General features: G+C 47.7%; 4 protein-coding genes across 4 annotated transcripts in view; 3 read left to right on the top strand and 1 right to left on the bottom strand.

Annotated features, from left to right (window-relative positions):
* Positions 1-16: 16 nt before the first annotated feature.
* LOC6538084 (histone RNA hairpin-binding protein) lies at positions 17-1,261 on the bottom strand. Its single transcript, XM_002098582.4, has 2 exons — positions 935-1,261; positions 17-873 (listed from the first exon to the last, which is right to left on the bottom strand). Exons 1-2 carry the CDS (start codon positions 1,088-1,090, stop codon positions 208-210), a joined length of 822 nt encoding a protein of 273 aa, XP_002098618.1. The 5' UTR covers positions 1,091-1,261; the 3' UTR covers positions 17-207.
* A 190-nt stretch (positions 1,262-1,451) lies between these two features.
* Positions 1,452-5,194, top strand: LOC6538083 (26S proteasome non-ATPase regulatory subunit 1). Its single transcript, XM_002098581.3, has 4 exons — positions 1,452-1,558; positions 1,646-2,623; positions 2,685-3,992; positions 4,245-5,194. The coding sequence occupies exons 2-4, from the start codon at positions 1,681-1,683 to the stop codon at positions 5,048-5,050; spliced, it is 3,057 nt and encodes a 1,018-aa protein (XP_002098617.3). The 5' UTR covers positions 1,452-1,558; positions 1,646-1,680; the 3' UTR covers positions 5,051-5,194.
* Positions 5,195-6,137: 943 nt separating this feature from the next.
* Positions 6,138-12,999, top strand: LOC6538082 (probable multidrug resistance-associated protein lethal(2)03659). Its single transcript, XM_002098580.3, has 7 exons — positions 6,138-6,362; positions 6,521-6,720; positions 8,240-8,470; positions 8,530-10,512; positions 10,572-11,131; positions 11,250-12,198; positions 12,261-12,999. The coding sequence occupies exons 2-7, from the start codon at positions 6,641-6,643 to the stop codon at positions 12,583-12,585; spliced, it is 4,128 nt and encodes a 1,375-aa protein (XP_002098616.1). The 5' UTR covers positions 6,138-6,362; positions 6,521-6,640; the 3' UTR covers positions 12,586-12,999.
* A 576-nt stretch (positions 13,000-13,575) lies between these two features.
* The window catches only part of LOC6538081 (probable multidrug resistance-associated protein lethal(2)03659), a 6,957-nt gene continuing 6,032 nt past the window's right edge, over positions 13,576-14,500 (top strand). The window contains exons 1-2 of the mRNA XM_002098579.3: positions 13,576-13,841; positions 14,203-14,433. Coding sequence (XP_002098615.1) covers positions 13,768-13,841; positions 14,203-14,433 — 305 coding nt within the window. The 5' untranslated portion in view covers positions 13,576-13,767. The remainder of the gene's footprint in view (positions 13,842-14,202; positions 14,434-14,500) is intronic.

Genomic DNA, 14,500 nt, shown 5'->3' with positions numbered 1-14,500 from the left:
GACAGAAAACCCAGGATCTTGTAAGACGCCATTTTATTCAACAAAACATCTGCGTAACAATTCTCTGAACACGGCTTTGTGTCTCGAAAATGCGTGTTTGATTCATAGTTTTAGTTAGTTCGAATTTGTACTTAGAATGAAAATAAGTAGGTAAAACCCCCATTAATATTTGAAAAACGTAACCCGGCCCGATAACAAGATTCGATCCTAGTCCGAATCCGAGTCGGAATTGCTGTCATTGGCTGTGGCGCGCGCTTGGGTGGGTGGATCGTAGATGTGAAGGCTCTTGCGCCAGATCTTCACGAGGCCATCGAAGGCGCGGCGGCTGTACTTTCCGTACTTGTTTGGGGTGCGCGGATGATCGCGAGTCCGCTCCGTCTTGGGCACCATCTCCAGGTAGCGCTCGTAGGCGGCAGTATTCTTTCCGTAATCTATTTGCTTCTGACGCCGGCTTAGGACGGCGGGATCGGCTTCGGTGTAGCATGAGGAGGATGAGGTGGAGGATGTGTAGCTGTTGTGGCGCACCCGTTTCTCCTCCTTGTGGGCCCGGAAGCTGTCGGCCTTTCGGTTTCTCGGATGCTGATGGCTGCCGCCTTTGGGGGCAGCTGCATCTCCGTTGGCCGAGGAGTTGCTGCTGTTTGGACTGTTGGAGCGACTGTTCTCGTGGCTGGGCGGCGTAAACGAATGTCGGCGCTTGTAGGGTGTCTTCAGCTTCTCCTCCTTGACCAGGCGCTCGAACTTGACTTCGTTGACGCCATCCAGGAACTCGAAAGTCATTTCTCGGCCCTCACCCTCGATGGACTCGAGTTTAACATCTGATGTCTCCTTTTTGGAACCGCAGCTCGCGGCGCTACTATTCAGGGAACTGGAGGCCTGCGGGCGAAAACAAGAGACTTGAATGTCTGCCCGGGCGTAGCGTCCATTCTCCACTTACCTCGTCACTATGGCCAAACTCCGCGCGGACCTCCTGGGCCCAGCTCTTCATGGTGGGCTTCACATCGATCGAAATGGAGGATGCTGAGGAATTCAGGCTGCCGGAGCCTTTCTGCGGTGTGTTGTCCACGGACATGTGTTGATCCTCGCAGAGCATGTTGTGCAAATGTGTTCCGGATGTTTACTGCGCGGTGAAGGATGCGGTCCGTTGCTGGCGAGGATGTTATCACGGCGATGTTTTGCGTTTTCTGTCCGAACCTTCGCGCGTTTTTTGTTGTGGATGCGATGTGCAGTGTGGCCAGGAAAGGAGTGGGCAAGTAGACTGCAAAAAAGGTACCACAACAAAGTACACCTGGTCACTCGGAACAATTTTTAAACTATGCTCTACATCTTTTGCAATTTATTTACATTTTAGTTACATTTTGAGCCCAAAACATAAGAAAACATACGGTAAATTACCAGCGATTTTTAAATTGGCGAAGGCCTAAACACTATCGATTCATCGGTGACCATCGATAGAAAAATATCGAGGAAAAATCGCCATTACCAACACTGTCTGCATACCGAGTGATTTAGCATTTTTCGGCACAAAAGAAAACTGAAAATTGAAACGGTGCAATTGTTGGTTAGTACGCAGAAGAATTATCCGTTTTTAAAGCAAACGTAAAGTTTTCGAGCCCAAGTTGAACATACGTCACTTTTTAATTTGTAGAACATACTTTTCACTGGAAACAACGCAGCTGGAAAATGAGTCTTACGTCCGCCGCGGGGATAATTTCCCTACTCGATGAGCCGATGCCGGATCTTAAGGTGTTCGCCCTCAAAAAGCTGGACAACATCGTCGATGAGTTCTGGCCGGAAATCTCGGAGTCCATCGAGAAGATTGAGATGCTGCACGAGGATCGCAGCTTCCCCGAAAACAAGCTAGCTGGCATGGTGGCCTCCAAGGTTTTCTATCACCTCGGCTCCTTCGAGGACGCTCTGACATACGCCCTGGGCGCTGGCGATCTCTTCGACGTGAATGCCCGGAATGAGTACACGGAGACCATCATTGCCAAGTGCATCGACTTTTACATTGCCCAGCGGGTGGAGTTCATCGAGAACCCCAAGGAGGCAAGCGTCGTGGACGAGCGGCTGGAGGGCATTGTGAACAGGATGATTCAGCGCTGTCTAGACGACAACCAGTTTCGCCAGGCGCTGGGCATTGCCTTGGAAACCCGTCGCATGGACACCTTCAAGGACGCCATCATGAAGTCGGACGATGTGCGTGGCATGTTGGCCTACGCCTACAACGTGACCATGTCCCTCATCCAGAACCGCGGCTTCCGCAACGAGGTGCTGCGCTGCCTGGTTAGTCTGTACCGGGATCTGGGTGTGCCGGACTACGTGAACATGTGTCAGTGCCTCATCTTCCTGGAGGATCCCTTCGCTGTTGCCGAGATGCTGGACACCCTCACACGCTCCTCGGTGGAGACAAACAATCTGATGGCCTATCAGATCGCATTTGACTTGTACGAGTCAGCCACGCAGGAGTTCTTGGGAAATGTATTGCAGCATCTGAAAAACACCGCTCCTATCCCAACCGCCCTACCCAGCACATTTAAGCCCCAGGGTACAACCTCCGAGGATGGTGCCAAGTCGGAGGGGGACAAATCCAAGTCTGACGAGGATATCACTGAGGACAAGCCAGGTAAACAGGTTTTCTAACCCAATCCGTAAGAACACTTTTAAATCGCAATTTATTCACACAGCTGATGATAAAGTAGAGCGCACAATCGATTCCCTTAACGAGGTTGAAAAGCTTCATCAGAAGAACATCGAAAAGCTTATATCGATCCTCTCCGGCGAGGTGTCCATCGACCTGCAGCTTCAATTCCTCATCCGAAGCAATCACGCCGACTTGCAGGTCCTTCGAGGTACAAAGGAAGCGGTCCGTGTATCTATCTGCCACACAGCCACTGTTATTGCCAACGCCTTCATGCACAGCGGCACTACCTCCGACCAATTCCTGCGCGACAACCTCGACTGGCTGGCCAGGGCCACGAATTGGGCCAAGCTGACGGCAACCGCTTCGCTTGGAGTAATTCATCGGGGTCACGAGAAGGACTCTCTCGCTCTCATGCAGAGCTATCTGCCCAAGGAGGCCGGTCCAAGCTCTGGTTACTCCGAGGGTGGCGCTCTGTACGCTTTGGGCTTGATCCATGCGAATCACGGAGCTAACATTATAGACTATCTGCTGCAACAGCTGAAGGATGCCCAAAACGAGAATGTGCGTCATGGCGGCTGCCTGGGACTGGGTCTTGCTGGCATGGGCACCCATCGCCAGGATTTATATGAGCAGCTGAAGTTTAATCTGTATCAGGATGACGCGGTTACCGGAGAGGCGGCAGGCATTGCCATGGGCATGGTCATGCTGGGCTCCAAGAACGCCCAGGCCATCGAGGACATGGTGTCGTATGCGCAGGAGACGCAGCACGAGAAGATCCTACGCGGCCTAGCCGTGGGCATCTCCCTCACAATGTTCTCTCGTTTGGAGGAGGCCGACCCCTTGGTGACCAGTCTGTCCACCGATAAGGATCCTGTGCTGCGCCGCTCGGGAATGTACACCATTGCCATGGCTTACAATGGAACTGGTAGCAACAAGGCCATCCGTAAGCTGCTGCACGTAGCCGTCTCCGACGTGAATGATGATGTGCGCCGTGCTGCCGTGACTGCCATCGGCTTCATTCTGTTCCGCACTCCGGAGCAGTGCCCCTCTGTGGTTAGTCTGCTGGCCGAGTCCTACAACCCGCACGTTCGTTACGGAGCCGCGATGGCTCTTGGTATCGCCTGTGCCGGCACAGGTTTGCGGGAGGCCATTGCCCTGCTTGAGCCAATGGTGAAGTTCGATCCGGTCAACTTTGTGCGCCAGGGAGCTCTGATCGCCTCTGCCATGATCCTGATTCAGCACACGGACCAGAGCTGCCCCAAGTCCACCTTCTTCCGTCAGCTGTACGCCGAGGTCATTAGCAACAAGCACGAAGATGTGATGGCAAAGTACGGTGCCATTCTGGCTCAAGGTAAGCAATTAAAGACAATCCTTTTTCGTTACATTGTTTTGTGAAAAGATAATAGGCGATATTCTCACATCTATTAAACATTGGTGTCTGTCGTTTTCACACTTAGCTTCATGATAAGATTAGTACCTACTCAAAATTATAAGTATTATATTTATAACTAAGCGAACAGCCATCGGTAATTCGTAGGCATTGATTTATAATTAGCATATCGCCCCTTCTAGATCTTTCTAATTAGGCATTAACTTTTTCCAGGTATTATTGATGCTGGTGGCCGAAATGCTACTCTGTCCCTGCAATCGCGTACAGGACACACCAACCTGCAGGCAGTGGTGGGCATGCTGGCTTTCACCCAGTACTGGTACTGGTTCCCGCTGGCCCACACCCTCTCTCTTGCCTTCACACCCACCTGTGTGATCGGCCTGAACTCCGACCTGAAGATGCCCAAGATGGAGTACAAGTCGGCAGCCAAGCCCTCGTTGTACGCCTATCCCGCCCCACTGGAGGAGAAGAAGAGCGAGGAGCGCGAGAAGGTGGCCACCGCAGTTCTTTCCATTGCCGCCCGCCAAAAGAGACGCGAGAATGCCGACAAAAAAGAGGATGAGAAGATGGATGTGGACGAGGACAGCAAAGAGGGCGCTGCCGTCAAGAAGGACGAGGAAACCAAGACCGAGGAGAAGCCGGTGACGGAGGAGAAGCCCAAGAAGAAGGAAGAGAAGGAAAAGAAAAAGGAGGAGGACAAGGAAGCAGCTGGCACCAGCAGCGAAAAAGATAAGGAGAAGGACAAGGACAAGAAGGAGAAGAAGGAGCCAGAGCCGACCTCCGAAATCCTGCAGAATCCAGCCCGCGTTCTCCGTCAGCAACTGAAGGTCCTTAGCGTCATTGATGGACAATCGTATGAGCCGCTGAAGGATGTCACCATCGGTGGAATTATTGTATTCCAGCACACTGGCAAAGCAGAGGACCAGGAGCTCGTTGAGCCAGTTGCCGCATTTGGTCCAATGAACGACGAGGAGAAGGAGCCGGAGCCCCCAGAGCCCTTCGAGTACATCGAGGACTAAATGGGCATGCTGTTTGTCATTATCTAAGTAAACCCTGTTCGATTTTCAACCTTGCATACTTTTCACGAGAGAAACTAATCGGCAAGAACGCGAAATGCTTATCCCTAATTATAACACAATAAATGGTCATCATATAGATGTAAATAATGTGTACTTTGGTTTATGGATACCCTTATCTTATAAAATGATTGCCTGTGACGCTTCTGTGGTGGTTGGCAACCTCAGTTTTATCTTTTTAGAACTCGATCATCAAGATTGTTTCGCCACCCACTGTAAGAACCTCCTCCAAACATAAATAAGCGATTTCACAACGCTCGGCAATTGCCCATACTCTCTCCCAATTTGCAGAATCGCTCTCAGCCATGGAAGTTTTGAAAGGGGTTTGGGGCACTGTGGCCCCAAGGTAAAAATATATGTTTGGATTTTAAGATTATTTGTTGCAAACGAATTGGGTTGGAACTAAATAATTATAAATTCATGAAGCTGATCATATCTGGGAACAATGATCTTTGGAAAACAAATGCTTTTAAGCAAAAGAGCAATAGTGATAAGAAAGTGTAGACCCCTTTGGCCACGCCCTTGTCCGTTGGCATGGAGCTCGATGTTTGCAAACAATCATTCAACAAGTGAATGATCAATATGTTTATAACTTTTATGACTGGTTCTTACCAATTTCGTTACAAGTAAGGGAACAATACAAACACGATTAAAATCACAGTTATTCTCCGTGGGCAAACACTGCAAAATCAAAAGCAGTACAATGGTGCGTCGATCCAGAGATACCCTGTAGAAATAGAAGCTTTGGTTTGGATATCAATAGTTCAATGATATTGTTGATCAACATAAGAATATATATGCAATCCTAGATAACATTAACATTTAAAACTGTTTTTAATTTTTCTATTAGTAGGTAGTAAAAGTAGGCAGTAAGGTATTAAACATAGATTATCATGTTACATACATTTTAGTGGACACATTACACTCCTGTTATCTCTTTTATTAAAGAGTATAAAATGCGACTGGGTGGCAACGTTGGAGCGCTCTCTCGCTCTCGGGTATAAATGAAGAGCGATTTCTTTATCCCAGTTCAGTAGGTTTTTTTTGTTGCTCCGTGCGGGTGCTCTTTTCGCATAATATTAGTGTAAATTCCCATAGCTCCTAGTGTTGACCAGATTGTGAACGTTGTGCCAGACGTCTGTTAATTAGCATATAGCACATACAACAAATATATATATAGCAAAATTCCGCAAAATTACAACTCATCTCCGACGCAGTTGCCAGTTCTTTGTTACTGCTCCACGCGTAAATAACGGTAAATGTGGATAACGGTGGATAAATCACTGCTGACCTCGACCTAGACAACAATTGTATGCTTATGTACATACATATGTACATTGTATAAACCGAAAGCTACAAACGATTTGTTGTTGCCGGCTATGCATTATTGATTTTCACCATCCAATTCGACAGGGGAACAGGAGAGTGTCGGACAAGGGGGAGTGGAGCGGAGCCAGCAAGTGAATCAGTGCCGCAACGTAACGGTAAACCCCCGATCCCGGCAACCCCACTACCAGAACCCCTACCAAAGTTATGAACCGAACCAGAAGGAAGGTCGTGCGCCCAAAGAATCCCTACACCAAAGCCAACTTCTTCTCACAATGGAGCTTCTGGTGAGTTCACCCAACTTGTGCATATGAAGAAAATATCAGAAACATCAGAAACAGAACTTCCAGACTTGGAGTCACTCCTTCATTAGTCACGCACAGAACTTACGGTAAATCAGATGTACCTTTCAGTAGCACGTGTTCTCACCATATTGTAGTATCAGGTTTACTTATATCAGGGCGCAGCACCTATCGTATAATTAGTTTAGTTGTATTAGTCTGTTTGGGCCGATAAGTTTGGTGTGCTTGATAAGGTTTGGTTCTAATGAGAATAGCAATTCGATGGCATAGTTTTATTAAATGTCAGCGCGGACCTCAAGGTTACATCTTTATCTGGCGTCTACAATGAACGCTTGCCAATTGTAACCAGATGGATCTGGCACCCGGGTTTTATTACGATTTCCTCTAATAAACAAAGCGTTTATAGTCTGACTAGGCTGATAAGGCTGAAATCTTAATTCACTATTCAATGCCACATTTACTACAACTATTCCAATGATCGCTCTTTGGGTAGACAATTTAAAATATATGTACACAAAAGACTGAATTGTAATTTATAAAAAAGTCAACGATCTTGCAGGCGGGGCCGTCACATGAGCGCGGTTTTAATTTAAGATCGCGGAGTTCGATTGCCCGTTTTCTCATGATTTTGCAGTATATATGTACTTGGAGACACGAAATTCGTTAGAATAGATCAATTTGTCTAGTTTCTGCGTAAAGAGTATTCCTGATCCAATTTCATAGTGATTTCAAGTCAACAAAGTCTGTAAATTAATTTGGAGTTTTATATGGCATCGCGTATATTCAAATAACCGATAGATCCAATATTCATATGATTAACGCGAATCAATTAACGCCCCTTTGGTGTTGATGTTCACAAATACTACATGTCTACATTCATCATTTTATTATTGGTTTATTTTGATGATAATCTGCTGACATGGAAAAACTTACATTACTGAACTGACAATGTCATTTCTAATTAGCATTTATACTCTTTTACTACCCAGTTTCCACAGTATACATATGTACGTGCATATATAGATATGTACAAGTGTCTACACACGTACAAGTGTTTGATTAAAATGTAATCAAACAATGCCTCGGGGGTTTTCGCGGATCTTGAGTCTGACGAAATTCCCAAGAAAATGATTTCGCTTGCATGCCTTGTCTGTGTTTTATCAGAGGAGTTCCCTACAGCAAAATTAGTATCTAAATTGGGGTCGTCGTTACGTAGACTTTACTTAATTAATCAGCCATAAAGAGTAGGAAATCGTATAAAATCTTAGGGCTTAACAACAGAACTCGACCTTGTCTCCCTCATTATCAGAACATTTAAAGGTCTTCTGTAGTACTACTGTAGTGCCATCGTAAACATTAACATGTGCGCTATTGAAGTTAAATTAAGATTAGTATATACAGGATTTAACTAACTTAAAATAGTTCCACTATAGGTTTTTGTGTTCTTTATTCTCTTCTTTATCCTCTTAAAACCCTATCTTACCCATGACTTTAAATGTTTCAGGTGGATGCGAGACCTGTTCAAGCGTGGTCTCCAGGGTCCGCTGACGGACGAGGAGCTGTATCAGCATAGGAAGACCCTGGATAGTGAAAGAGTGACGAACAAGTTTGCGGAACTGTGGGACGATGAGCTGAAACGAAATAATCCCAGTGTAGTGAGGATGATCCTTCGGGCATACGGCAAGATTTTCCTGCCCATGGGGCTTGCGTTTTCCATTAGCGAAACGATTTGCAAGTAGGTAGAAACGGACACTACTTCAACTTCCGTGCTAATCCTATTTAATTTTCTTTCAGATCTCTGATGCCGCTATTCCTGGGCGGTTTGGTCGGTTACTTTGCCACAAATCAGACGGATATCAGTGAAAAGACAGCATATCTGTATGCCATGGGAATTGTGATTTGCATGCTGGTGCCTGTGATAACGTTCCACCCCTTCATCTTCTACATCTTTCAAGTGGGCACCAAGCTGCGGCTGGCCCTCTCAGGACTCATCTACCGCAAGTGCCTGCAGGTCTCGAAAAGCAGCAGTAACGATGGTCTGCGAGGAAGAGCCATCAATATTTTGTCCAACGATCTTGGTCGCTTCGACGTGGCGCTGTGTTTCCTTCATGATACATGGAAAGGACCCATGGAGTCGATATTGATTGGCTTTCTTATGTACCGTGAAATCGGTATATCGGCTGTGATAGGTGTATCCTTTATGCTCAGCTTTATTCCACTGCAAGCGTGGGCAGCCAAGAAAGCCGCCTACTATCGCCAAATGACGGCAGAGCGAACGGATATGCGTGTGAAGCTGATGAACGAGATCATCCAGGGCATCCAGGTGATCAAGATGTACGCGTGGGAGAAAAGTTTTGCCCGAGTCATCGCCGAAGTTCGCCTCAAGGAGGTGAAGGCCATTCGGGGCACTGCCTACATCCATGCCGCTCTTGGTTGCACCTCCATGATATCGCCGCTATCTGTGTTCCTGGCCCTGTGCTCCTACGTTTACCTTGGTGATCCCCTGACCGCTCAAAAGGTGTACACCGTTTCATCGTATTTTAACATGCTCAACGATTCCATGGTAACCTTTTGGCCTATGTCTATCACGTTTATTGCCGAGGCTATGGTTTCGGCAAAGCGTTGCAAAGATTTTCTACTAGACGGGGACAAAGCGGAGGTACCCATAAACTTAGAAGCAAACCAACAAACAACAGGCAAAAAGCGCAAAATTAGCAAAAAGGACAAACAAAAGAACGTAGAGTTAAACGGTTCCCTGCTGTCCAATGGGCAAGTGCACCACAATCGTCTAAGGGATTACGATCCGGAGGCAACGAAAAAATGTGTGGTGCTCAAAAATGTATCTGCTTCATGGGACACCAGCGATGGTCATGCCAACTGCGCCATCGAGGACTTCAGCACGGACATAAAGGACCAAACGCTTGCTGCCGTCGTGGGACCCGTGGGTGCCGGCAAGTCCAGTTTTCTTAACGTCCTGTTGGGCGAAGTAGGCATCGATAAGGGTGAAGCCATGGTCCACGGCAAGATCTCGTATGCCTCTCAGGAAAGCTGGGTCTTCGAAGGCACTATTCGAGACAACATCGTTTTTGTGGAGGACTACAATGAGAGGCGGTACAAGAAGGTGGTGAAGGTGTGTGGCTTGGAGCGGGATATGGAGTTGCTGCCTCGCGGAGATTTGACAGTGGTTGGAGAGCGAGGAGTGAGTCTCAGTGGTGGCCAAAAGGCCCGAGTGAGTTTAGCGCGAGCAGTCTACCGCAAAGCGGATATATATCTTCTGGATGACCCTCTGTCTGCTGTGGATACCCACGTGGGCAAGCACATCTTCGATCGCTGCATACGCGACTTTCTCTCCAACAAGATTCGAATTCTGGTCACCCATCAGGTGCAATATCTGTTCGATGTGGAGCACCTGTTGCTGATGGGCTCCGGAAAGATTATGGCCCAGGGCAGCTACCAGGAACTGCAGCGCTCCCGACAGTTTCAGTTCCTAGAGCAGACGCAGCACGACGAGAGCGGCATCGATACGCACAGTGTCAGCAGCTATTTGTCTCGTAGCGATTCCGAGAAGAGCATGGAGCATCACAACCAGTTGCTTAGACCGGACGAACATGTAGAGGATGTCAACCAGGAGCAGCAAACCGTGGGTTCCATCAAAATGCACGTCTACGCCTCATACATCAAAGCCTTGGATAGCACCTTCCTCTTGGGCATTATTATTTCTCTGTTCGGCTGCGCAAGGATTATGTTAACTGGAGTGGATTATTTCTTGTCTAGATGGTAAACTATTTTATATTTCTTTTTGCTTTTCTATTACTAACTAATAATTGCCTTTCCAGGGTCATTTGGGAAGAGCAAATAGCTGTTAATAGCACCAGAGCGCTGCTGAACGAAACCGATACGATGATTGCGAATGATACGCTGCCGATCAATGCCACGGCCACGGATCCTTCTATTGCGCCTTTATTAGCCAGCGATATCCAGGCAGGCATTCGCCAAGAGCTTGTACTCTTTTATGCCACCATACTGGGCGCCACACTGATAGTCTACCTCATTCGTACTTTTGGCTTTTTCAAAATGTGCCTGCGCATATCACTGCATCTGCACGACAGACTCTTCCGGGGCATCACCCGGGCCAGCATGTACTTCTTCAATACGAACTCCTCAGGACGAATTCTGAATCGCTTCTCCAAGGATATAAGGACAGTGGACACGGATCTGCCGCACACTCTGCTGGACTGCCTTGCCTTCATTATCGATGTTTCCGGCGTAGTAATTATTGTGGCTATTGCGAACTATTGGCTCCTGATTCCAGCTGCCATCATTGGTGTTATCCTGGGCATGATACGCTACCTCTACGTCACCACCAGTCGCAGTGTTAAGCGTTTGGAATCCATATGTAAGTGAAATTGTATAATTACTGATTGTACGAAATCTTCAGTTGCAATTGCAATTAAGATACTTTAAAGTACTTTAAGCTATATATTTAAACCTTGTTCTGCATTTGTTTCTTCCAGCTCGCAGTCCGGTTTTCTCGCTGACTAACCAAACCTTCCAGGGTCTTACCACCATACGCGCTTTGCAGGCCCAAAGCGCTCTGGAACAGGAGTTCCATGAGTACCAGAACACCAACACCTCCGCCTGGTTTCTATTCCTTTCCTGCACACGTGCCTTTGCCTTGTGGTCGGACGTGCTGTGTATCGTCTATATGACGGCGGTAACTTTCAGCTTCCTGCTGCTCAAGGACGAGTTCGACAGCGGCGACGTGGGATTGGCCATTTTGCACTCCACCACGATGACTGGAATGTGCCAGTGGGGCATGCGGCAGACAGCGGAGCTGGAAAACCAGATGACTAGTGTAGAGCGGGTGCTCGAGTATACGGAACAGCCCTCGGAGGCACCTCTAGAGACGCCGGAGAAGTTCAAGCCAAAGAGCGAGTGGCCCAGCAAGGGACGCATCGAGTTCATCAACTTTAAGTTGCGCTACTCACCCAAAGAAGCACCTGTGTTACGGGATCTGAACTTCACTATCGAACCGCGCGAAAAAATTGGCATTGTGGGGCGCACTGGCGCCGGTAAATCGTCCATCATCCAGTCTATCTTCCGTTTGGCCTGCAACGAGGGCATGATCCGCATTGATGATGTCGACATTGAGCATATCGGCTTGCACGATCTGCGCAGTCAGGTTTCAATCATTCCCCAGGATCCGGTTCTGTTTTCCGGCACTTTGCGCTACAACTTGGATCCCATGGATGAGCGTTCGGACGAGGAGATGTGGAAGGCTTTGGGCGATGTGGAGTTGCGTTCCTATGTGTCCACTTTAATTGGTGGACTGAACTGTCGCATGTACGATGGCGGTTCCAACTTTAGTGTGGGCCAGAGGCAGTTGGTGTGCCTAGCGAGAGCCATTCTGAGACACAACAAAATACTGATTATGGACGAGGCTACCGCCAACGTTGATCCAGAGTAAGTAAAGATAAAGTAAGATTAGGAAGTTTGATATTAATACATTTTTATAACCCTTGCAGAACCGACAAGCTGATCCAGCAGACCATTCGCTCCAAGTTCGCGCACTGCACTGTATTGACTATAGCCCATCGATTGCACACCGTGATGGACAGTGACCGGGTGCTAGTCATGGATGCCGGCGAAGTTCGCGAGCTGGGACATCCTTACGAGCTGCTGCAGCGAACTGGAGGATACCTTCGCCAGCTGGTGGACAACACGGGCGCAGCCACCTCCTTTGCCCTGCAACAGGCGGCGGAACAGAGTTACAGCAAACAGATCCTAGGAGATGATACAGCCGCCGAGGACTTGAACATCACACTAGCAATGGAGGAGAAGAGCCAGTGACCGAAACGCACACTCATCTACTTGTAGACTTGCTTAAGGGTTAGATCATAAGAACTGAAAGTATTATGTACATAGCACAGTTGTACTTAAAGCTAACGAAATACCTATTGCCTTGTACTTACGGAATATTTGTAAGCTTTATTATCGCCACGAATTTATGTATGTATATGTTCCATAGCGTACTGAGTAATGTATATGTATCACCTATGTTTTGTACGTCATGTGTTCAATTGGCAAACCTATCGAAAGCAATTCGCAAACGCCGTGCACAAATCAGAGCAAGTTCAATCAAACGAAGACAAATAGTTATTTAGGTACTTTTAAAAATATGTAGCTAATGTAGGATTACCACATCGTACTTATAGATACGTACAATCTCAATAAAGTGCCTGAGAATTATTACTTACAACTGAATGCAATGAATGAAGTGCTTTAATCTCCGTTTGCGGCGGCACACGCCTTTCATCTTCAACAAGCGATAATCGGTGCATTAACCCCTTAATGAGTACATTCGTTTGGGAAATACAAATATTAGAATCCCCTATAATACTGATGAAAGTAGCAATTGAACTAAACTCTTGGCCATGACTGTCAAGATCCGTGTGAATCATGTGCGGATCGATAAGGATGAACCATCCGTAGCTCCAATTAAAATTGTCAATTGCTAAAAAGTGTAATCAAAGTAAGTCTACACGGTAGCTGTGATTACGATAAGATACCGGCTAGGGTCCACCATTGCCCGCTGCTCCGCACCACACTGCCCAGCCGGGATGTCCCGTCCGTGGCCAAAAAAACTCTCGCAAACAACAGCGAAACCCACTTAGGCAAAAATCGTGGTCGGAGTGGCTGCATCGCCTGCTTCTGCTACGATGTCGGCTGATGGGTGGCTGTCAGGGGGCATTAAGATAAAACTGCGCTGCCCCTGGCCGATAGGGCGGATCATTGATTTACAGCGATGATTCCCGAGCACGGCGTAGTGGCTAGTGGTTAGTTAAAATTGAAATGCCCGGACGGGCAGCAGTCAGTGGCGAGTGGAGCGGCGCAAGAATCGCACGCGAGTGCCTTGAATCGTGTCAAGGATCTAACAAACGTTCAAATACATATATGTGATATTAGTGTACGCGCGTTCGCTAGTATAGCTAGTAAACTATATGTCCTACGGGCGGCTAAGTTCGAATAATAATGAGTGCGGTCCGTGAGCAGCGCCAGCCGAATCCAGTGACAAGGGCCAACTTCCTTTCCAAATGGTTTTTTATGTGAGTGAAAGCGAGTGAAAGCCAGTCCTGCGTATACGTAATATTTAAATCGTCATACGTAATGTTTCTAAAATTGTGAGCTTTTGAGAAGCGCTTCGCGCGTTCAAGTTAACTGATTTCGCGGGCTGACCCCTCTTGAAGTCCTGCTGATAAGATATAGACCTTTCCAGCTGACGGACTGCCCACCATGATCACTATTTATGGGCACCGCACCTTGGCCGTCACTCGAAATTTACGGCGCGAGTGAATTCGTTTGATTCCTTTGAAGAGCGATAAAAGAATCCGCGACAGCCCGGCGACACCTGTCATGTCCATCAATAACCAGTTCCCTCGCCCTGTGCTCCTCCCTCTATCCTTCCAGGTGGACGCGCGAGATTCTCGTCAAGGGACTGCGACGGAATCTGGATCCATCGGATCTCTACGAAACGGAGCCCAGTCTCGACAGCACCAAGGTGTCCTCCTTCCTGCTCGGCCACTGGGAGCAGGAGCTCAAGCGGTCCAAGCCCAATGTCCTGCGCATGATATTCAAGGCCTACGGCTGGAGCTTTGTGCCAGCGAGCATCGTGTACTCCATCATGGCCATAGCAGTGCAGTAAGTACTAAACGTGGGCAGGCAAATTATTCTCCGGCGGGAAATTTTCCCCCAGCCCAGACTAATG

Source organism: Drosophila yakuba, chromosome 3R, assembly GCF_016746365.2.
Source record: "Drosophila yakuba strain Tai18E2 chromosome 3R, Prin_Dyak_Tai18E2_2.1, whole genome shotgun sequence".
Lineage (NCBI taxonomy): Eukaryota > Metazoa > Arthropoda > Insecta > Diptera > Drosophilidae > Drosophila > Drosophila yakuba.
Note: the sequence above shows the minus strand (reverse complement) of the source record. Positions and strands in the feature narration are given on the sequence as shown.